At 34.5% G+C, this 18,002-nt stretch overlaps 2 protein-coding genes across 2 annotated transcripts; one reads left to right on the top strand and one right to left on the bottom strand.

The window, feature by feature from the left end:
• Positions 1 to 6,762: 6,762 nt before the first annotated feature.
• LOC111620595 lies at positions 6,763 to 11,568 on the bottom strand. The gene is made up of 3 exons (XM_023362556.1): positions 11,500 to 11,568; positions 7,953 to 8,098; positions 6,763 to 7,875 (listed from the first exon to the last, which is right to left on the bottom strand). The coding sequence occupies exons 1-3, from the start codon at positions 11,561 to 11,563 to the stop codon at positions 7,699 to 7,701; spliced, it is 387 nt and encodes a 128-aa protein (XP_023218324.1). The 5' UTR covers positions 11,564 to 11,568; the 3' UTR covers positions 6,763 to 7,698.
• Positions 11,569 to 16,073: 4,505 nt separating this feature from the next.
• Positions 16,074 to 17,683, top strand: LOC111620609 (histidine-rich glycoprotein-like). The gene is made up of 2 exons (XM_023362575.1): positions 16,074 to 16,097; positions 16,172 to 17,683. Exons 1-2 carry the CDS (start codon positions 16,074 to 16,076, stop codon positions 17,681 to 17,683), a joined length of 1,536 nt encoding a protein of 511 aa, XP_023218343.1.
• The last annotated feature ends 319 nt before the right edge of the window (positions 17,684 to 18,002 follow it).

The following is an 18,002-nucleotide window of genomic DNA, read 5'->3' as shown; positions in this document are numbered from 1 at the left end:
TGAATAAAATATATCTGGCAATCTTTGCACTATGTGTTCTACCAGCTATTAAAATGGTAGAATTCATTTTGGAAGATCATGTATTAGTCTGTGAAAGATGATAATTTTTTTGAGCTAAAATATATATATATATGTTATAGGATTATGTGCTTTTAATTTAAAGAGTAATTAGTAATTTATGTTTGATTCTAAATGGTATTTGAGTTTTTTATAGTTCTTATAAGAATGAAATAATTTTATTTATACAAACTAAGGATTTGCATAGGAATGTTTAAAATTAGAATTTTTGTAAGGATTTTCATCATAAATCTAAAGTGAATGAAAAAATTATATACAGATTTAAGTTGATATGTTCAACATTTTTTATATAAAATCATAAAACACTTCATATTCAATCACGGATCTTATTTAGATGTAATGTCATTGTAACAATTGCACAGACATAGTTAATTCACTGCACGCATGATACTTTTAATTGTATATTTATAAATTTGTTTATAATCACTTTTTATAACAAAAATATATTGGGATAATCAAAGATAAAACTTGACAGAATTCCTCAATTTGCTAAAAAGTGCTGTCTAACTTATCATCAAATTAAATGAAATACATGCTTTTCTTCTTTTTTACCCCTGTTTGTATAGAGAAATGTGTGCTTTGTGAGCCAGCAATTTATTTAAATCAACACAATAAAAACTTTCAGTGAAAAAAATTGTCATCCTAAATTTTGTAGATCAAATCTTGATGATGATGCCATAATTTTGATTTTGGCTTTGGCTTTATTTATAATAGAAAAAAGTGCTATCATCATCAAGATCTGATAAATTTTAAACTGAGATTGTAAATTATAATCATGATAGATTATTCATCGATTGTTGTCAAAAAATTAACCATTTGGGAAATTCATTATTTTTACAGGTAGACTGAGTGGCCGAGTGGATAAAACCACTAATCACTGGTGGTTGTAGTTCATGCTTAACTAATCATGTGGAGTTTTCTGGGTTTTTTCACTTGTCTAACATGTAATAGGGCCAATTTCTCATTAAATATCCTGCCAAGAGGTATCCTCAACAATTGCTAGTGCCTATTATCCCGCAGGCTGGGGATGGGAAATCTTTTTGAGCTTCTTGCCATATAGTAAGCATACTTAGCTTTAATGATATTCATGTGTACAAAAGTTTTAGATTTCAAATAACAATATTTAAAGAAATTAAATGAATTTGCCTTAATAGGACTAAATATAAAAAAGCTGATTGAAAAAAGGATGATTGAAAAAGAGATGATAAATTGAAATTGTATGATACATTTCATGTCAGACGATTTCTCCTTACATACCATTTTGGCACACGTGCCGTAGGTTTGTCACCCCTGCCTTAGGCACGTGCTTCGTGCCTAGGATCTCGGAATCTCTTCAATATAAACGTATACATTATACATATTTAGTGATATTACTGAAATGCAAAATAAAAAATTTTTTCTTTAGAAATTAATTAATGTTCTTTTTGAATTTTCAAAACATGAAAATAAATAAAAAAGAATAATCCAAAAATGTATAAAGGGACTCCCAATCTTCTGTGCCTAAGGACTTCTGAAGATCTTAATCCATAACTGCAGATTGACCCCATATTGCATTACTGTATCCCATCCGCAGGGCTGTTGAAAGAGGCAAAAGGGGTCCACTCGGCAGAGTGGACCCCTTTTGCCTCTTAGTGGAACTTTTAGTCATTTGTTTTTTGTACAAATGAAGATGTATAATGTTTCTATATTAATGAAAAGAAGTCATTAAGATTTTATTTTCTGTTAGTTTAAAAATAACAAATTTATAAGAGTGGGAATCACTTTGGGCCCCTAAGTTTACTCTGGGCCCAGGGAAGAATTCCCAGTTCTCTTTCTTAATGGCCCTTCTCATCAAACCAAACCTATTTTGATAGACATTGATAGTTAACTAGGATTTTTTTAAAATCAAGCATTGCCAAAGATGATGTTGATGGTGTATATGCTGTTTCAACGTTCATTTAGATAAATTTTGAGGAAAGGATAAGTGTAATCGATTGACTTTTCTGCAAATAATGAATTATAAAAGAAAACTAATAAGTTTTCCCAGGTTTAGCATTCTACTTACTTCAAATGACAATAGGAACTACTGATAAATTTTGAGTGTAATCACTAACTGGAGTATGGTTTTCAACAAATAAATATCTATTGCTAGAGTAAAGGAAAGTTGATTTTGTTTTTGTTCAATATTTACACATTCAATTCAACTTTTATTTATTTCAATTACTTAATAGAATTATAATGTACTTTTATAAATATTCAAATGAAATCATAATTGTTAATAGATACCATGGCATCACATATTATAGATTATAACAGACATTTCTTATACTTCAAGTAGATGTAATATGATGTACGAATGTATAGAACATACGAATAAATGTCTTAAACTATGTTCATTAGAATTAAGAAATTTAAGAAAAACGAATAAAATCAATAAGTATTTTGTCAAAACAAAATTATAATAATTAATGGTATTGAAGGAACAATAACGTAGAATTTTTGATTACAGTCGACCCCCCTATAACACTGTTGATAATTCTGAATTCTGTTTTATATGAATTCTATGTTGTATGAGTCACTTAGATTTTACAAATATGTGAGCAGTTCACAGCCCAGCACACGTATTTGTAAAATCTAAGTGACTCTTACAACATGGAATTCATATAAAACGGAATAATCAACAGTATTATAGGGGGTTGACTGTATTTATTTCTGTAGAAATATTGAAATGAAACGTGGCATCTTTTCATAATGACTTTAGAGATGACAAACCATCTCTAGTCCTTCTACAGTAGTAAAGAAAGCCGAATTTGTCACCAGAATGTATAAATTAAATATCTGTGAACAAAAAGAAAGTTAAATCTACTGTAAAATGTTAACAAAACAGTTATTGTAGATGATATTTAGTCAGCATGGATTTAAATGAAGTCCAACGATGTATTATTACAAATAAAGATAAAAAATTCAACTTACCTGGAATTGTACAAAATATAAATGCAAATATATTGACATATTCCAATACAAATCGATGGCCGGTTAGTAAATTATAAATACTCATTTCTACAACGTCATTGCAGGCATGGTTCGGAATATAACAAAGAATAAATTATTATAATACAGTTTCTAATGCCATGTACACAAGAAATAGACGAGAAATATCCGCAAAGTATACAAAATCTATGATAAAACCGAACGAGAGAGTACTCTTCGGCGACGGAAGTGCATCTAAGAAAGCACCAGCTCTGCCCCCTCGCGTCGTTTCAGCGCATACTCTCTGTGTTAGCGTGGAAAGCCACTTTTGCAGGCGTTCTAGATATTAAATTTATTTTAAATTTTCTTATACGTTTAACAATCGCGATTATTTATTGAAAATTGGTAAAAAATGCGTTATTTTTTCAATGATTTTTATGTGATTTTAATACGAAACGTTTGCTGATAGCCTGGTGTTTGTTTTAGTGTCGATACTCGATGTCGCGCAGTGAAAACGACATCTAAGGCTAACGTCGCAAAGTGTTAGAAGTTATATGGAGAATACTGCGATACTCCATGTTAAGGAAGTGCTAAAATTTAGTTAATTTAAAATTCTATAACCAAATAAAACAAATCACCAATCGAGATCTGGAATCGATACGAAACCCATCTCGCGGGCGCACGGAGTAAAAGTCCTTTATCAACGAATATACATTAGTTTAAGTATTTAGTTACAAAACAATCCCTATTGTTTCTGGGGCTTTTAGGGTAGCACGATAACCCGTAATTCCGTCGAAATTACGTAGAATCCGAAGTCATTTTCGCGAATTACTATCGTTTACGTCCATGTTTAATTCGTCATATAACCGATCATTAGACATACAATGATGCGAAGAAACGAAACTTTATATTATATAAAGTAATTTATGTATATAATAATACAGTACTAGAATAAATTGTATGAATTACATATTTTCTACGAACAACAGTTAACAAATTTCTCCTCTAAAAGTTCTCGTAGCTGATTAGCATCGTATAAAATATTGAAAACGAAACTATTGTGAGCAATTGGTGCAATGAGAGTAATGAAAAGATATATATGTGCTGTATTTTAAATTTCTAAAAGTTCTCCAAAGATGGCGCTAACAATCAAAAGTACGTGTAGCGTCATTCGTGCGCGTACCATTTGTGACGTACTGCACGCGCTTTACTATTTATGTCGGTATCGGCTTTACCGAAAGTTTTTCCTTGAAGATGGATTTCGGGAAACGATTGCCGCATAGAAAAACTTTATAATGATGTCACGTGTATTAAAATAGTCTGTTACTACTAAGTTATAGTACATTTTTACTTTCCCAGCTGTTATAACAGGGCGATCGTTCAAAAATGACCCCCCCCCAAGATTTTAACATTTTTGGACTCGGGACACCTCGAAAAGTCGAGAAATGCAAAAATATCCGGGAGTAATTTCTGTATTTATGGATGTTAGTGTGGGGGAGCACGATTTTATTCCCCCTCTTTGAAGAGTAATAACTCCCGCGCTTTTTTGTCGAAAATTTGTGAAATTTTGCGGGGAGGTTTGTTTATTAGGAGGACCGATGCAATTAAATTTTGGTAGTAAAGGGTCGAGTGGTGAGGAGATAATGGGAGTCGCGTATATCTCCGGTAGTCTCGGACTTAACGACGAGCGTACTCTTATTAGCATTTACAATTTCTTATAAAAGTTATCTCTACCCTCAAAATTAAGCTTTTTGCCATTTTATAATAGTTAAAAATATAAAATGTTTTTTTAATAAAATATGACAACAGATGACGCCACCAAAATTTTAAATGTTGTCGGGAAAGTTGAGCAACTCGTTGCTGGTTTACTTAGAAATCGTTTGATTTTGCTACGAAACCGCTAGATGAAATCTTTCTGGCCGCAACACTGCTTTTCTGTTTATCTGATACATAAATTACATAAGATGATTTTCGTCTCCCAGATCATCTATATACAGTAGAGCATCGATTATCCGACCCCCGATTAACCGTCACCTCGGTTAACCGACCGCGTTCTAGTCGGCAAATTCAAATGTCCGCTAGTGATGTGGCGCTACAATATTTGGCTATATCTTGGCTACTTTAATATTATTTTTACGTGTTTTAGCTGGCAACACTGGATCGACCATGAAAGGGAGCCAGTATTTAAACGAGGCTTAATTTTCTAATTTTTAACGATACAATAGCGACGATTATTATTTAAAAAAAAATTTGATAGGCTTAACATGGAGGAAAATTCAACGCGAAGTAGGTTAATAGCGATATACTAATATACTAATTACATGGGATATAATAATATACTACACTAATAATGGATTTTTTCATACTTTTCGGTTATCCGACTTTTCAATTATCCGACCAACCCCAGTCCCCAATTGAGTCGAATAATCGATGCTCTACTGTATATATATAAATGATGATGTTTGTTCGCTATACATTCCTAGGCCGTTCGACCAATTGCTACGAAACTCAGCAGTTACTTTTCTAACTTACATAATGTCGTACATCCCACCCAAAATTATCGATTGGATTTTTATATATCGATTCATTTTTGTTTACATTTGATTGCTGTCTTTACACGTAGCTCCATCTATTGGAAAAAAATTAACAAAATGATTAACTAAATATAATTCTTACAAAAAATGGATATACTGTACTTTTGAAAAATATATATTATATTCACCGAATTACTGCGACAACGATATAGCGCGAAATAAATGCGCCGTTACGCCATTACTGCGACAGGTAGCATATAACACTTGCCTGCGTGGAGTGTAGTAATGTTTTGTCCCCGTACGTCATATTTTTCCCATTAGCAATAGAGTCGTGCCAGTTACGTATCTAACCCCGTACAGGGGTTTGTACCGGTACTTATTTTTGCCGGGACAAAAAATAAATACAGACATCAATAATATCTTATACTAGCAAGCAAACTAGTGTAAGATATATGTATACCGGATATCCGAAGATACTAAATGAATACCAGCGATAATATTCTAAACACCGGGATCGATCTGTAATAAATATGAGTAAGGAAAATTTCTCATTGTCGGGTTTTGAGTAGATGTACAAAATAAGGTGTAAAGGGACAAAGGGCTTAAAAATTGCCAGGAAGAGAATATGAACCTCGAGTTTCTTCCATTAAGCGTTGGCTCGACAGTTGTAATTGGTGTTCCGCTATTGGGCAAGATGGCCGATTTCCAAGAGCGGAATATACGTAATTTTGCTTTGATTTAGGGAAAGACGGGTGCAGAAACTGTCGAAATGACCAAAAAGTCTTTAAAGTCGGTGCCACGATACTTGGAAGATTTCGGAACGGTACAACAGATTTAAACGGTCGACTCTCTATTCTTCCTTTCGGTGCACGCGGGGGAAACAAGTTAATACCTGGAAATGTACGGAGTAAATCTAGAACTAGTTTCTGTAATTGTTAATTTATTACTGTACTGTACTTTCCCGGCTCTGTTATATATAATTATCAGAGGGAAAGTGTGGCCGTCGGTCAAAAAAATGCTCCCCCCAGATTTTTACATTTTTAAACTCGGGAACCTCGAAACGTCGACAAATGCAAACACATTCGGTTTTTTTCCCTGTATGATGGATGTTAGTGTGTGTGACATAATTTTGTTCACCCTCTTTCAAGTTTAATAACTCCTGTGATTTTTGCCAAAATTTTCTAAAATTTTGTAGGGAGGTTTGTGTATTAAGGGATCGATGCTATTATATTTTGGTAGTTAAAGGTCAAAGGGGTGGAGAGATAAAGGGGGTCGTATCATATCTCGAGAAGGATCGGACTTAAATAACAATTTTACTCGTTATTCGCATTTACAACTTTTTATAAAACGCCCTTGTCTTCAAAATTATGTTTTTTGTCATTTTATAATAATGAAAAATGTAAAACCTTTTTCGAATAAGATATCGTAACGGATGACATCAAAAAAAGTTGCCGGAAAAGTTAAGCAACTGGTTACTCCGTAATAATCACTGGGCACAATTTTACACCAAATAAGGAACGATGGCTATCGATTTACGTGGCGTTTCTCCAAAGTTTACTAACTTTCTTTTGTTTCGTTTGTGATTAATTCGAAATACCGAAAGGTAAACGAATGACGTCAAGAATTCAACACACAACCTTGAGCGCGTGCCATCCAATTTGTCCTTATGTGCGGAAAAGTTGTGCTAAGTTCATTACAGTTTTGTGTTTAATTTTATTTTTTACGGCTTTGTTTTCTCGCTCAAAAATGTTTGATACTTTTTTGTTTCGCATTCTTCCTATTTATAATTAATATTTATATTGCAGTATGTCTTATTTAAATATAAACCAAATATTTTGCTAATTTAAATATTTATAATCAGATATTCGGCCAATCTTGACCTTTTCGGCTGCTCGTCTCCCTAATTTTTATAATGCATCCTGGCACTCCGGGATGCGTGCACCGCAATAATTCGCGTAACACCGGCTTACACCAATTATTTTTATTTTAAAATTTACGCGCAACCGATAATTTTCGTAATATTTTATCGTATGTACAGTAATATTTATACCGTATCGAATATAACAGTGTAATATATTTTGTGTTACGACACAGGGGCTTATTTGTTTATTTCTATGTACAGAGAGAAGAGGCGCAATCAGTGATGTCTCTTGGCCTGATCCTCCTCCAATCCGCAGTCGGGTTTATTGTCGCAACAATAGGTACAAGTTTCCTGGGTGGCTCCGTAACTCTTGCTAATGCACGTGTGACCGCAATTGATAGCGCAACGTCGTTCCAGATATAACAGAACACCCATGACTCGAACCACGTCTGCCTGAAAAATAATAATTATCATTAAAAAATAGTTAAAGTTAATTACAATACTAATGCTTTTATTAAATTGTTTGTTACTTGGCAAAAATTAGAATTTGGACTGCACGTGGTTAGGTCTCCGGAATCTTTCCTAGGTATGAAACACGCATCTGTTAAGTTAAAACCGTTAGAAAAGTCTGCTCTGCATACGTAACAGGTGACCGTTCCCGATTTTCTTGTTATTTCTAAAATAAAATGTATAAAAAATTATTTTATTTTTGTATTTTAAGCTAATTTATATATTAATTGCCCGGGTGTTAAAAATGGGTGCGATACAGTTTTGATTGACGTACCGGTACAGTTTCGGAAGTTAACTTATGACGTAACAGTACGATATCGGCAATTAATGTGACGTAACAGTATAGCAACACCACGTCCGCTTACGTAGGAACGAATTGTTTTTCCCTACAATAAACAATATTTAGAACAATAGAGCGTGACCGACAGATATGGCTATTTTGTTTTATTTTTACAAAGTAATTTTTCAGTTTTTTAACTCAAAAATTACCTACGAGTAAAAGATTCGAATAAAGTCGTTTTTTTGTCTCGTTGTTTTAATATAAAAATGGAGCAAATATACGAGACTGGCGGCGATGTCGCGTCGCTTAGATTTTTAAATAATAGAGAAAATAATAATTTAAAATCAATAAGACCGATCGAATTGTGGAAAGAAAACACGAAATATTGAAAATACGTTTAATTCTTTTACGAACGAAACAAGAACTTCAAAATTTTCGTTGGAACAACGAAATTTCTTTACTTTATATATATATATAAAGAAAACTGTTTAATATATTTTTTAAACAGTTTTCATTAATTTTAAAACAAAAATAGTGATGTTCAGTTGTATACAAATGGCATACTTAAGCCTACGTTCAATTGTACATAAAATAGAAGGTATCAGCATCTACGTACATCAATTAACTTTAAGACAAGAAAATTTATTTTAGTATCTAGTAACGTAGTTCCATGAAAATTTTTGAATTTCAATAGAGGCACCCATCATCGCCTGTCATTTACTCGTAAGATCGCGTGTCCGATTATTTCTATAGAAACTTCCGTCCGTCGACAGTTTCCTTTTTATATCGAAATACAGAAAGCGGTAGAACAATCGGGACCGGAAGCCGCTTTATCGGACCAATTATTGTCGGATACAAAAGGATCTAAAGCGAGAAAGAGGTTCGTTTTGTTAACGTCACAATTCTGGTTTCTGTCGGGATGCTTTGTTAATTGTTATCGATCGATGTCTTTATCCCAATTAACAATCTTCCATTGAATTAAAAACGTATAAACACACGAAGTATTCTTCTCGATGACTTCATACAATCGGAATTACGAAACGGTAGACAGAAGGAGGAGTTAGGACTATTATTTTCTTATTTATAGATTCGGTTGTAACGAAAGTCTCATCGAACAAAAACTAACAATTGATAATTTATGAAAATTTCTTCTTACATTCGCTCTAGATTTTATATTTTGAAAAACGTTAACTGGATTTTCCTCGTGTACACTGATGTGTTAACATTCCAGATTGATCGACTCATTCATCGTTACCTCGTTAACTTTATGCCGAAGGGATAAGCGACAAAGAAGAAAGCGCCAACACACTCCTTACCGATTCGCGCCACTTCGAGGAACCAATACATTTGAATATGACTAACGACGAGATTAAAATGGATCGGGAATAGGTCGTATACGTTTTAAGATGCCGTCGATCGACCTCTTTAAGATTCGTTTTAAGTCATTCGCCTTCCCGGGATCGACGATCGATCCCTCTCGTCCGACGATGGCGATTTTGATAAAAAAGGAGCAAAAATTTTGGCATTACGAAAATGCACATCGTCATCAATTTCTAAATTCTTTCGCTCACTTTTAGCAGCGAATATTTCACGCGCTTTTCTAACATCATTTCCTATCGATTCTATCAAAAAGAGCAGTTTAATTATGCACCTAGTTACGCAATTAAACCGCTCTTACGTTCAGCTGAAGGAAGTTATGTTATTTTTTAACGGGTGAGCAGATATTTAACCAATTAACTACGTAAAATGTACACGAAAGGAAAAATCTAAAGAACAGGACCGAGACACGACACGGTCAACAACGAGTATGGCTGCGTTCGGAAGGGTTCTTGTCGTTACGTTACCTGTGGACAGTGCCGTAACTAGGCAGGTGCAACAGGTGCGCCCGCACAGGGCCCACTTGGAAGGATGCCCAAAATGCATATATTCGTTTTATTATTTTCCCAAACCTAATTAATTAAGAAGTCTAAGTGCAAATTCTTGCGTAGGGCACGGGAACGGCTAGTTATGGCACTGTCTCTGGCCAATTAAAGAAGGCGTTATTTGTAAGCCTTAATTGACGTTTCCAGCCAGTTAATTAACGTAAGAAGAGCCTATCTGCTCGGAGGATGACGAGAAGCGAAAGAGCTCCAAATTAATGCGAAGATGGAGGGAATTATCACGTTATGTAAAAGTGATACGAGTGACGTATCTATTAAATAAAATGCGATTTATTTAGTAGAAACTGCTAAATGCTCCGCAGGCCTCGAAAGAATAGAAATCCCCTCGCAGCATTCGGATTCCACGCGAGAGATTAACACGCTCCTACCGTACGATTAGAGAAAGAATTTCAGATGCAATCTCTTCATCTTTAGTGAATTTTCTACATTTAAATCTCTTCACTCGGATACTAATTTCATTAATTGAATAATTTGAAACTTTAGACGAAGATAAACAGAAGCTGAAATCATCGGATTTCTATAAAAATGTTTAAGAATTTTTTAAAAAGCCCTTCTTTTTTTCTCTTCTTTCTCCATTTAAAAGTATCTCGCGCGTACTTTATTCCACCCGAACCAACTCTATTCAGATAGAAATAACCTAATGAAAAGCAGTAATTTAGACATCGCCTATGAAAAAATTCGCGTTTTCTCTAATCTTTTTAATATATTTTAATAGAAACATACATTATTTTGTCGCAGATAAATTTTTCGCGTTATTGTGGTGGAGCATGCAAATTAGGCGAAGCAAAATGACTCGAATTTATAATTATTAGGAAACGACTTGTACATTTTTATCGCTCTTACCTACCGCCTAATTTGATTTGAACTAATTACAACGAATAGAATTTCGAAAATTTCATTTAATTAATTGAATTAAAATTTTTATTAAGCGCGTAAAACGCAAAAAAAGAAAGTTAAGTATCGATTTAAAATGCGCAGATATTTCTCGCGAATTTATTAAGTTTATTTTTACGTATTTACGATAATTAAGAAGCCGTACGTCTACGCGAGTATGTAAATACATTTCACAGAATCGTTTAAATTCGCTATTCATCGTCTCGAGCGATCTTAAATTTCGAGATTTTACATTAAATTTTCAAAATAGATGTCAAATAATTTTAAAAATTGCTTAAATATTTCACGAATAGACAGAAAACGTCGAACTTTAACGCAGAGAAGATGCGGATTTCTCTTAATTCGCATTATAAGTAATTTTAAGATATTTCGTGTTAAATAAATAAGTTTATATCAAATACAATATACGAAATTCGTTTTTTAATAGATTTTATACGATACTAAACAACTTACCCGCAGATTTGCCACGCGGAATGCACGCAGAAATCAGGAGAAAAATTTGTAAGGACCAATTCATGGCGGAAGAGAAGAGAGAGTAATTTTCGGTGGTTACGTTTTGAATGGTAGTTATACTCGTTTTTCGCTAGATGGCGATATAAAGATGTGACGGATCGACGCGATTGGTTACGATACTACTCGCGAACACGTGTGGCGAACCCCTCTTTAATTTTACGCATCTTCGATTTAATAATAAATTACACAAGTGGAGAAAGTATATTTATACAGTATGATAGAACTTTTTACTTTAAATTATCTTCCACTTCAATTTTACAGCCGATTTTTGCCTTTTATTATACTAAAAACGGTAATAATTAAGCAAAACTTAACTAAGTTTTAGTAGATTCTTTATTTCATTTCTTAACCTTCGGCTTCTCCGTAAGCATTCTTTATCGGACGGAGAAGCCTCTACGGGGGCATCTTTTCCGCATCGAAGACCGAAATCGCCAACTTTTACGCTCGACAATAAATAAATAAAAATTTCGAAGAAAAAATAAAGTTAAGATATAAATTTACTTTTAAATTTAAAAAATTAGAAGTAAAACCACGTATAAAGACCTTCGAGCTCGAACTTTACCGAAACTCTTCGATAATTCAAAATTAAACTTCTCTATTTTTTAAAATAATATAATATTTTTGGATGTAAATATTACGGAATAAAACAATTATTTTAATCCGTATAAAAGATTTTTCCTCTTAAAGGAGGGAGAAGATTTTCGCACGATTAATGGCATCGGCGGCATTAAAGTCTTTAAGCGTAAAAAAACAAACAAACGAAAACGCCAAGAACGGGCCACAAATTTTAAATTTTTTGAACGTTTAAAAATGGTGTATCTTCGAACGTCGTCGTCATCGTTTTAACGCTAACAAAATGGCTCTTAACGACACGTCGTACTATAAAAAGAGAGATTTCGATCGGCGCATTTTGCGGGTGTAATTGTTGACGTACACTTAAAAGATTGAAATAAAAACGTTACTACAAAACGTTTTTCAAAGTGGAAGCGATGATCCGTTTATCCGGCGCAACGATACTTAGAAAGTTACTCACGTGTTACGCGATCCGCATCGAGATTTAAATCTTTCATTTTATGGGCCTTTATCTCTTTCGCGTGACGATTTAACCAATAATTTATACTGTAGTTAACAACTGGGATGTACGCGTGACTTTTCTTTTTATTCTAATTTCGGAATATCTCGTAGCAGAAAATAAATATATTATTATATAAATATTAAATTTATTAACAAGGGATAGCAATACGAAACAAATTTCAACGCGGGGCGGCTCAAAAGTAAGTTAACCGGTAAATATTTCCCAAATGTACTCGGAAATATTCGACGTCGCGTGGACGTCACGACGATATTCTTACGCAAGCGTGTCGTAATATTTGGTAGTTATGGCAACGGACTAGTCTAGAAGAGATGGAAATATGTGTTATTTATAATTCTATTCGATTATAATTTAAAATGAGCGTACGAGAAGATCTATGAATAATAAACTAAAAAAAGAAATTAAAATGTATTTCATAAACTTATAGAATTTTATTGAAGTCGCGTCAAAGTTTTATTTCTAAATTCCCATCCTACCTTAAAAATATTAGGAATTGTCTAGTTGCTTAGAAACTCGAGTTCTTATTGGATGCGCGCGTATCCGACGACGCCATCGCGTAGCAACCGAATAGTTCTCGTTAAACTTCGGGGAGGTGGGGTACAATCGACTTTCGATACATCGAATTAATTGTTTTTTAATTAAATGAAATTTATCTAAAAAAGTTAAACGCATACATTAGCGAGTCGAGTATCGTAATTAATTTTAAATTATTCAAATTAACGAAAGTGTTTAAGATAATCTAGAAAATTCTACGCGGTTAAACACGCCGGAATAGATTAAAGCAATAATCTTTAAGTTTGTCTGGCAGATTATCCCTCGGACTACTTCGATAATTCAAAATTAAACTTCTCTATTTTTTTTAAAATAATATAATATTTTTGGATGTAATAGAATAAAACAATTATTTTAATCCGTATANCGATCAGAATTGTTAAAAATTAATAACAAAATTATCAAATTTTCTAAGAGTAATTTCCCATGGTGTTATTTAAAAATTAATTTCAAAATTCCATATGTTTTGTGGCGGTAAAGACTCAAAGGAGCTAGTACAGAGTTTTGATCTATACCTTTCACCTAAAAGTACTAACGAAAAAAGCTAAGTATGTAGTAGTCCATATAGTCAAGATCGATACAATTTATAGACAATACAAATATGATTGCAAACTCAAGTTGATGTAATAATTTTAATATCTAAACAATAATAGGAATTTAATTATATTGTACACGTGTAAAGTAAAAATGCTTTCATTGTAGCACAAATTGATCCTCTCTAGAGGGTATTTTCCAAGTTGTACTTTAAACTTATCAGTCCATGTGATAGAGATATTGGTTTAACTCGGGTTGATGAAGATGTAATTTTTAGCAATAGTAAGATTTGATTGTTACTAATATACATCCCTTGTAACAGGCCACGGCCTTAATACGAATAAAAAAACTTGATTGATTACTATATAATTTTTTTTAATTTCAAACCTTTTTACATTATAATAAAATCTTTAAAATATATAAGATTAACTTACACATTCAAAATATATTTCCATTCTGAATTGACATCTTGAAAAGATTCTGGTATATTTTCAAAAACATCTTTTTCTACCATATCCCAATTAATTCTTTTTTCAGTAATTAAATCTAAAATCGGTTTTATGTGAGTAATATTCATAATGATTTTATAAAATTCTTTCCAAGATGGTTTAAAATTTTCATCAGTCAAAAACATTTGTAACAATTTATTTGTTTCATCCCAAGTATTTTTATCCTTAGTTAAATTACACATTAATTCCTGGATAGTACTTTTATTTAAATGATTGCACAACATGGAATATGTAAGATGAACATAAGATACTCCATATCCTAAAGGAAGGTATAACAAAACGTTGGGCTTCTTAATAGTTACACCAATATTTTTGAACATATTAATCCATGTTGTTTGATTATTCCAATTTTTGCTTTTTACAATAACTTTCTGGCTTACTAAATTTCCAGAATATTTTATAGAATTACTGAAATCTTATTTAAATTTTAGATAAAAGTCAAGTTACTTGGCTTTTATCTAGAAAAATATAATTTTCCAGAGACTAGCTTTAAAAGTTTAGATAATTAACCTTTGACCCGGGAGATCGTATCGCAAACTCCAGAGCTTAATCGGTTTAGAAGTTTGAAAGGGATCGATTTGGTTCTAGACCAGAATTGATCAGTTTCGGACTTCCAGATCAATTATTTTCTGGAATTTCACCCGTCGAGAGTAACAAACGAATTTCTCGTGCCTACAATCGCACAGTTACGTATTTACCTTCGATGCAGTTCGTCACGTTGGCCTGGTTTAGTGGAAGAGATGCGAACGAAACGGCTCGTATTTGTTCGTCGATGGCGGAAACAACGAAAGGATCTCTTTTTTAACAACTAAACTATTAGTTCGTGACCCAATTCTTGCACAGGAAAAGTAAAAACTCTTAATCGTCTAGAAAATTATTTATAGGCTCGAATCAAATAAACACCAGATGTTTAAAAAAGCACAAAAATTGATTAAATTACGTAAAAATTGATTTGCGAATCGGATAAATTAAGCGGATGCTAAATAAAGGAGAAGGAAGATTTCGGTTTAAAAAATCAAAAGAAAGTAAACGTAATTAAATATAAATAGAGATTAGCTTAATTAAGATTTGGAATATTTAAAAATTTAATTATTTTTTAATTAAACAAACAAAAAAAGACGAGAAGTTAAACAAATTTGCTTACACATTAAAATCGAGTTGAAGTTAATAAACGTAACGTTAGGCATTAAAATATAGGAATAAATGCGTAAAGGTATTTTAGAAAACAATAAATAATACTTTAACACTTATTTTACGGCGTAAAATCGAGAATGCTTTACTCAATGGTGCATAATACAAGTTTTTATACAATTATATCGTTATACATCAGCGAAAAATTACATTAACGAGTTTATCCTTTGACTAATGCGTTACGTTATCAAAATTAAAAAAATCGTCACGTATATTGTCAATATTACATTTTATTAGTCGTTAATTTAAAAAAGAATAATATTAAATGTCATTAGGCGAGATGGGATTTTTTGTTTAAGACCAGAAGGGATTGATCAGGGTGACTGTACTTGTCCCAAAACGCATAAACTAGATTCGGTTTTTTTGCACGCTCCATGTCATTGTTTGTTAGTTGGATGTCTCGCTTCATCGAATAGTTACGCAGATTCCAAAAAGTATATTGTTTCCTCGGGTTTTGGTCGACGATCCGTCTAAATCTGTACCACGTACACGATAATAAAATTCTAGCACCGGGTACGATCTCTTCCCGATTTTACCGATAAGATGCTTGCGAGAAGATATTTAAAGGCAGAGTCGACTCGGGCTTATCACTTCATGTGGAAAGTACAGGTGGAAAGAGTAATCCAGAGGCAAAGATGTTAATTCTGACGCCTCGTTGGGTGAGTAGAATAACGTTTAACGCGGGTTTTCCATAACAGAAATGCTTAATTCCCTTCCTATTGTGATTTCTTAGGAGTGTTTGGCTCTACTTTTGGGTGTTTCGCTTTGTTTGGCTAACGGCAAAGTCGTTCCCGATAAGACGGAAGATGCTGGCGACAAAGAAGTGCAAGTATTTGGAGATTTAGAAGTTGCGGAAAGCGGACATCACAAGCATCACGAAGAAAAGCACGGAGGTCACGAAGGAAAATGGAGCAAAGGAGGAAAACATCACGGTTCTCACGGAAAGGGGCATAAACATCACGAAGACGATTGGGGACACTGGGGAAAATTCGGAAAGCACGACAAACACGGTAAAGGCGATCACCATCACGACAAGTTTCATAAAGAACACGAGGGTCACCACGAAGGCGGACACCATCACGAAGGTAAGCACGGATTCGAACAACATCACGGACATGGACACCACGGACATAAGGTCGGGGATCACCATCACAAAGACAGGGGACACAAAAAGCACGGTTTTAAGAATTATTATCACAAGGAAGAGCACGGAGATCATAAATCGTACCACGACGAACACAACGATGGCAAACATCATAAAAGTCATAAGGATCATCACGAAGAACACAAACATCACGGAGAAAAGCATCACAAACATCATCACGGAAAAGGACACCACGACAAGAAAGAACACGGACATCACCACCATCATCACGGAAAAGGCGGCCATCATAAACACCACGGAGAAGACCATAAAGAAGGCGGAAAACATCACAAAGAACATCACGGCCACAAACACCACGGAGGACAACACCACCACGAAGAGCATAAACAAGGTGGCCATAAAAGTCATCATAGTCATCATCACGGTGGAGGAGGCGGCGGCGGCGGAGGACATCATCACGGAGGTGGTGGCGGCGGAGGTGGCCATGGCCATCACGGAGGAGGAGGTGGTGGAGGCGGACATCACCACGGAGGTGGAGGTGGAGGTGGACACCATTACGGTGGACATCACGGAGGAGGTGGAGGCGGACACGATTACGGTGGACATCACCACGGAGGAGGAGGTGGAGGCGGACATCACGGAGGAGGTGGTGGAGGCGGACACCATTACGGTGGACATCATGGAGGAGGTGGTGGAGGCGGACACCATTACGGTGGACATCACGGAGGAGGTGGGGGAGGCGGACACGATTACGGTGGACATCACGGAGGAGGAGGTGGAGGCGGCCATCACGGAGGGGGTGGTGGAGGCGGACATCACCACGGAGGTGGAGGTGGAGGTGGACACCATTACGGTGGACATCACGGAGGAGGTGGGGGAGGCAAACATGATTACGGTGGACATCACCACGGAGGCGGAGGTGGAGGCGAACATCACGGAGGTGGTGGAGGCGGACACGATTATGGTGGACACCATGGAGGCGGAGGTGGTGGAGGAGGACACCATCACGGAGGCGGCGGACACCACCACGGAGGTGGAGGAGACGGTGGATATCATCATCACGAGAGCAAGCACGAGCACCATTATTACGACGGTAAAGGTCATCATCATCATCATAGTAGCAGCGGACATCACGGTTAGCTTTATCAATAAAATTGTGAAATGTGGAAACTACTCGAAGTCACCGTCTGCCATTAAAAAGATGGCGGCGAATAACTTTTGCTTAAATGATAAATTCGAGTATTTTAAGCATCTTTTTTTTTGCTTAAAATATTTAACAGTAATTTACGCGAAAAAATTTTGTATTATTTTATAGGAATTTATATTTGAATATTTTTTTATAATCGCTTGTATTATGTTGCGTGATAATAAATTGTTTATATTTGTTAAATTCAATTGCTTTTGTTCGTTTGACACAAACCTGGAATGGACAATAGAAAGTAGTTTAACAAAAAAAAAA

Source organism: Centruroides sculpturatus, unplaced genomic scaffold (assembly GCF_000671375.1).
Source record: "Centruroides sculpturatus isolate CEXI.00-Female unplaced genomic scaffold, Cexi_2.0 scaffold137, whole genome shotgun sequence".
Taxonomy (NCBI): Eukaryota; Metazoa; Arthropoda; class Arachnida; order Scorpiones; family Buthidae; genus Centruroides; species Centruroides sculpturatus.
This window is presented reverse-complemented; position numbering and strand designations above follow the sequence as displayed.

Coding starts and splice junctions, on each gene's coding strand:
- LOC111620609 (XM_023362575.1), top strand. CDS start 16,074: ATGTTAATTCTGACGCCTCGTTGG. Junction 16,098..16,171: donor TAATTCTGACGCCTCGTTGG/GTGAGTAGAATA, acceptor GTGATTTCTTAG/GAGTGTTTGGCTCTACTTTT.
- LOC111620595 (XM_023362556.1), bottom strand. CDS start 11,563: ATGAATTGGTCCTTACAAATTTTTCTCCTGATTTCTGCGTGCATTCCG. Junction 8,099..11,499: donor TCCGCGTGGCAAATCTGCGG/GTAAGTTGTTTA, acceptor ATTTTATTTTAG/AAATAACAAGAAAATCGGGA. Junction 7,876..7,952: donor CAAATTCTAATTTTTGCCAA/GTAACAAACAAT, acceptor ATTATTTTTCAG/GCAGACGTGGTTCGAGTCAT.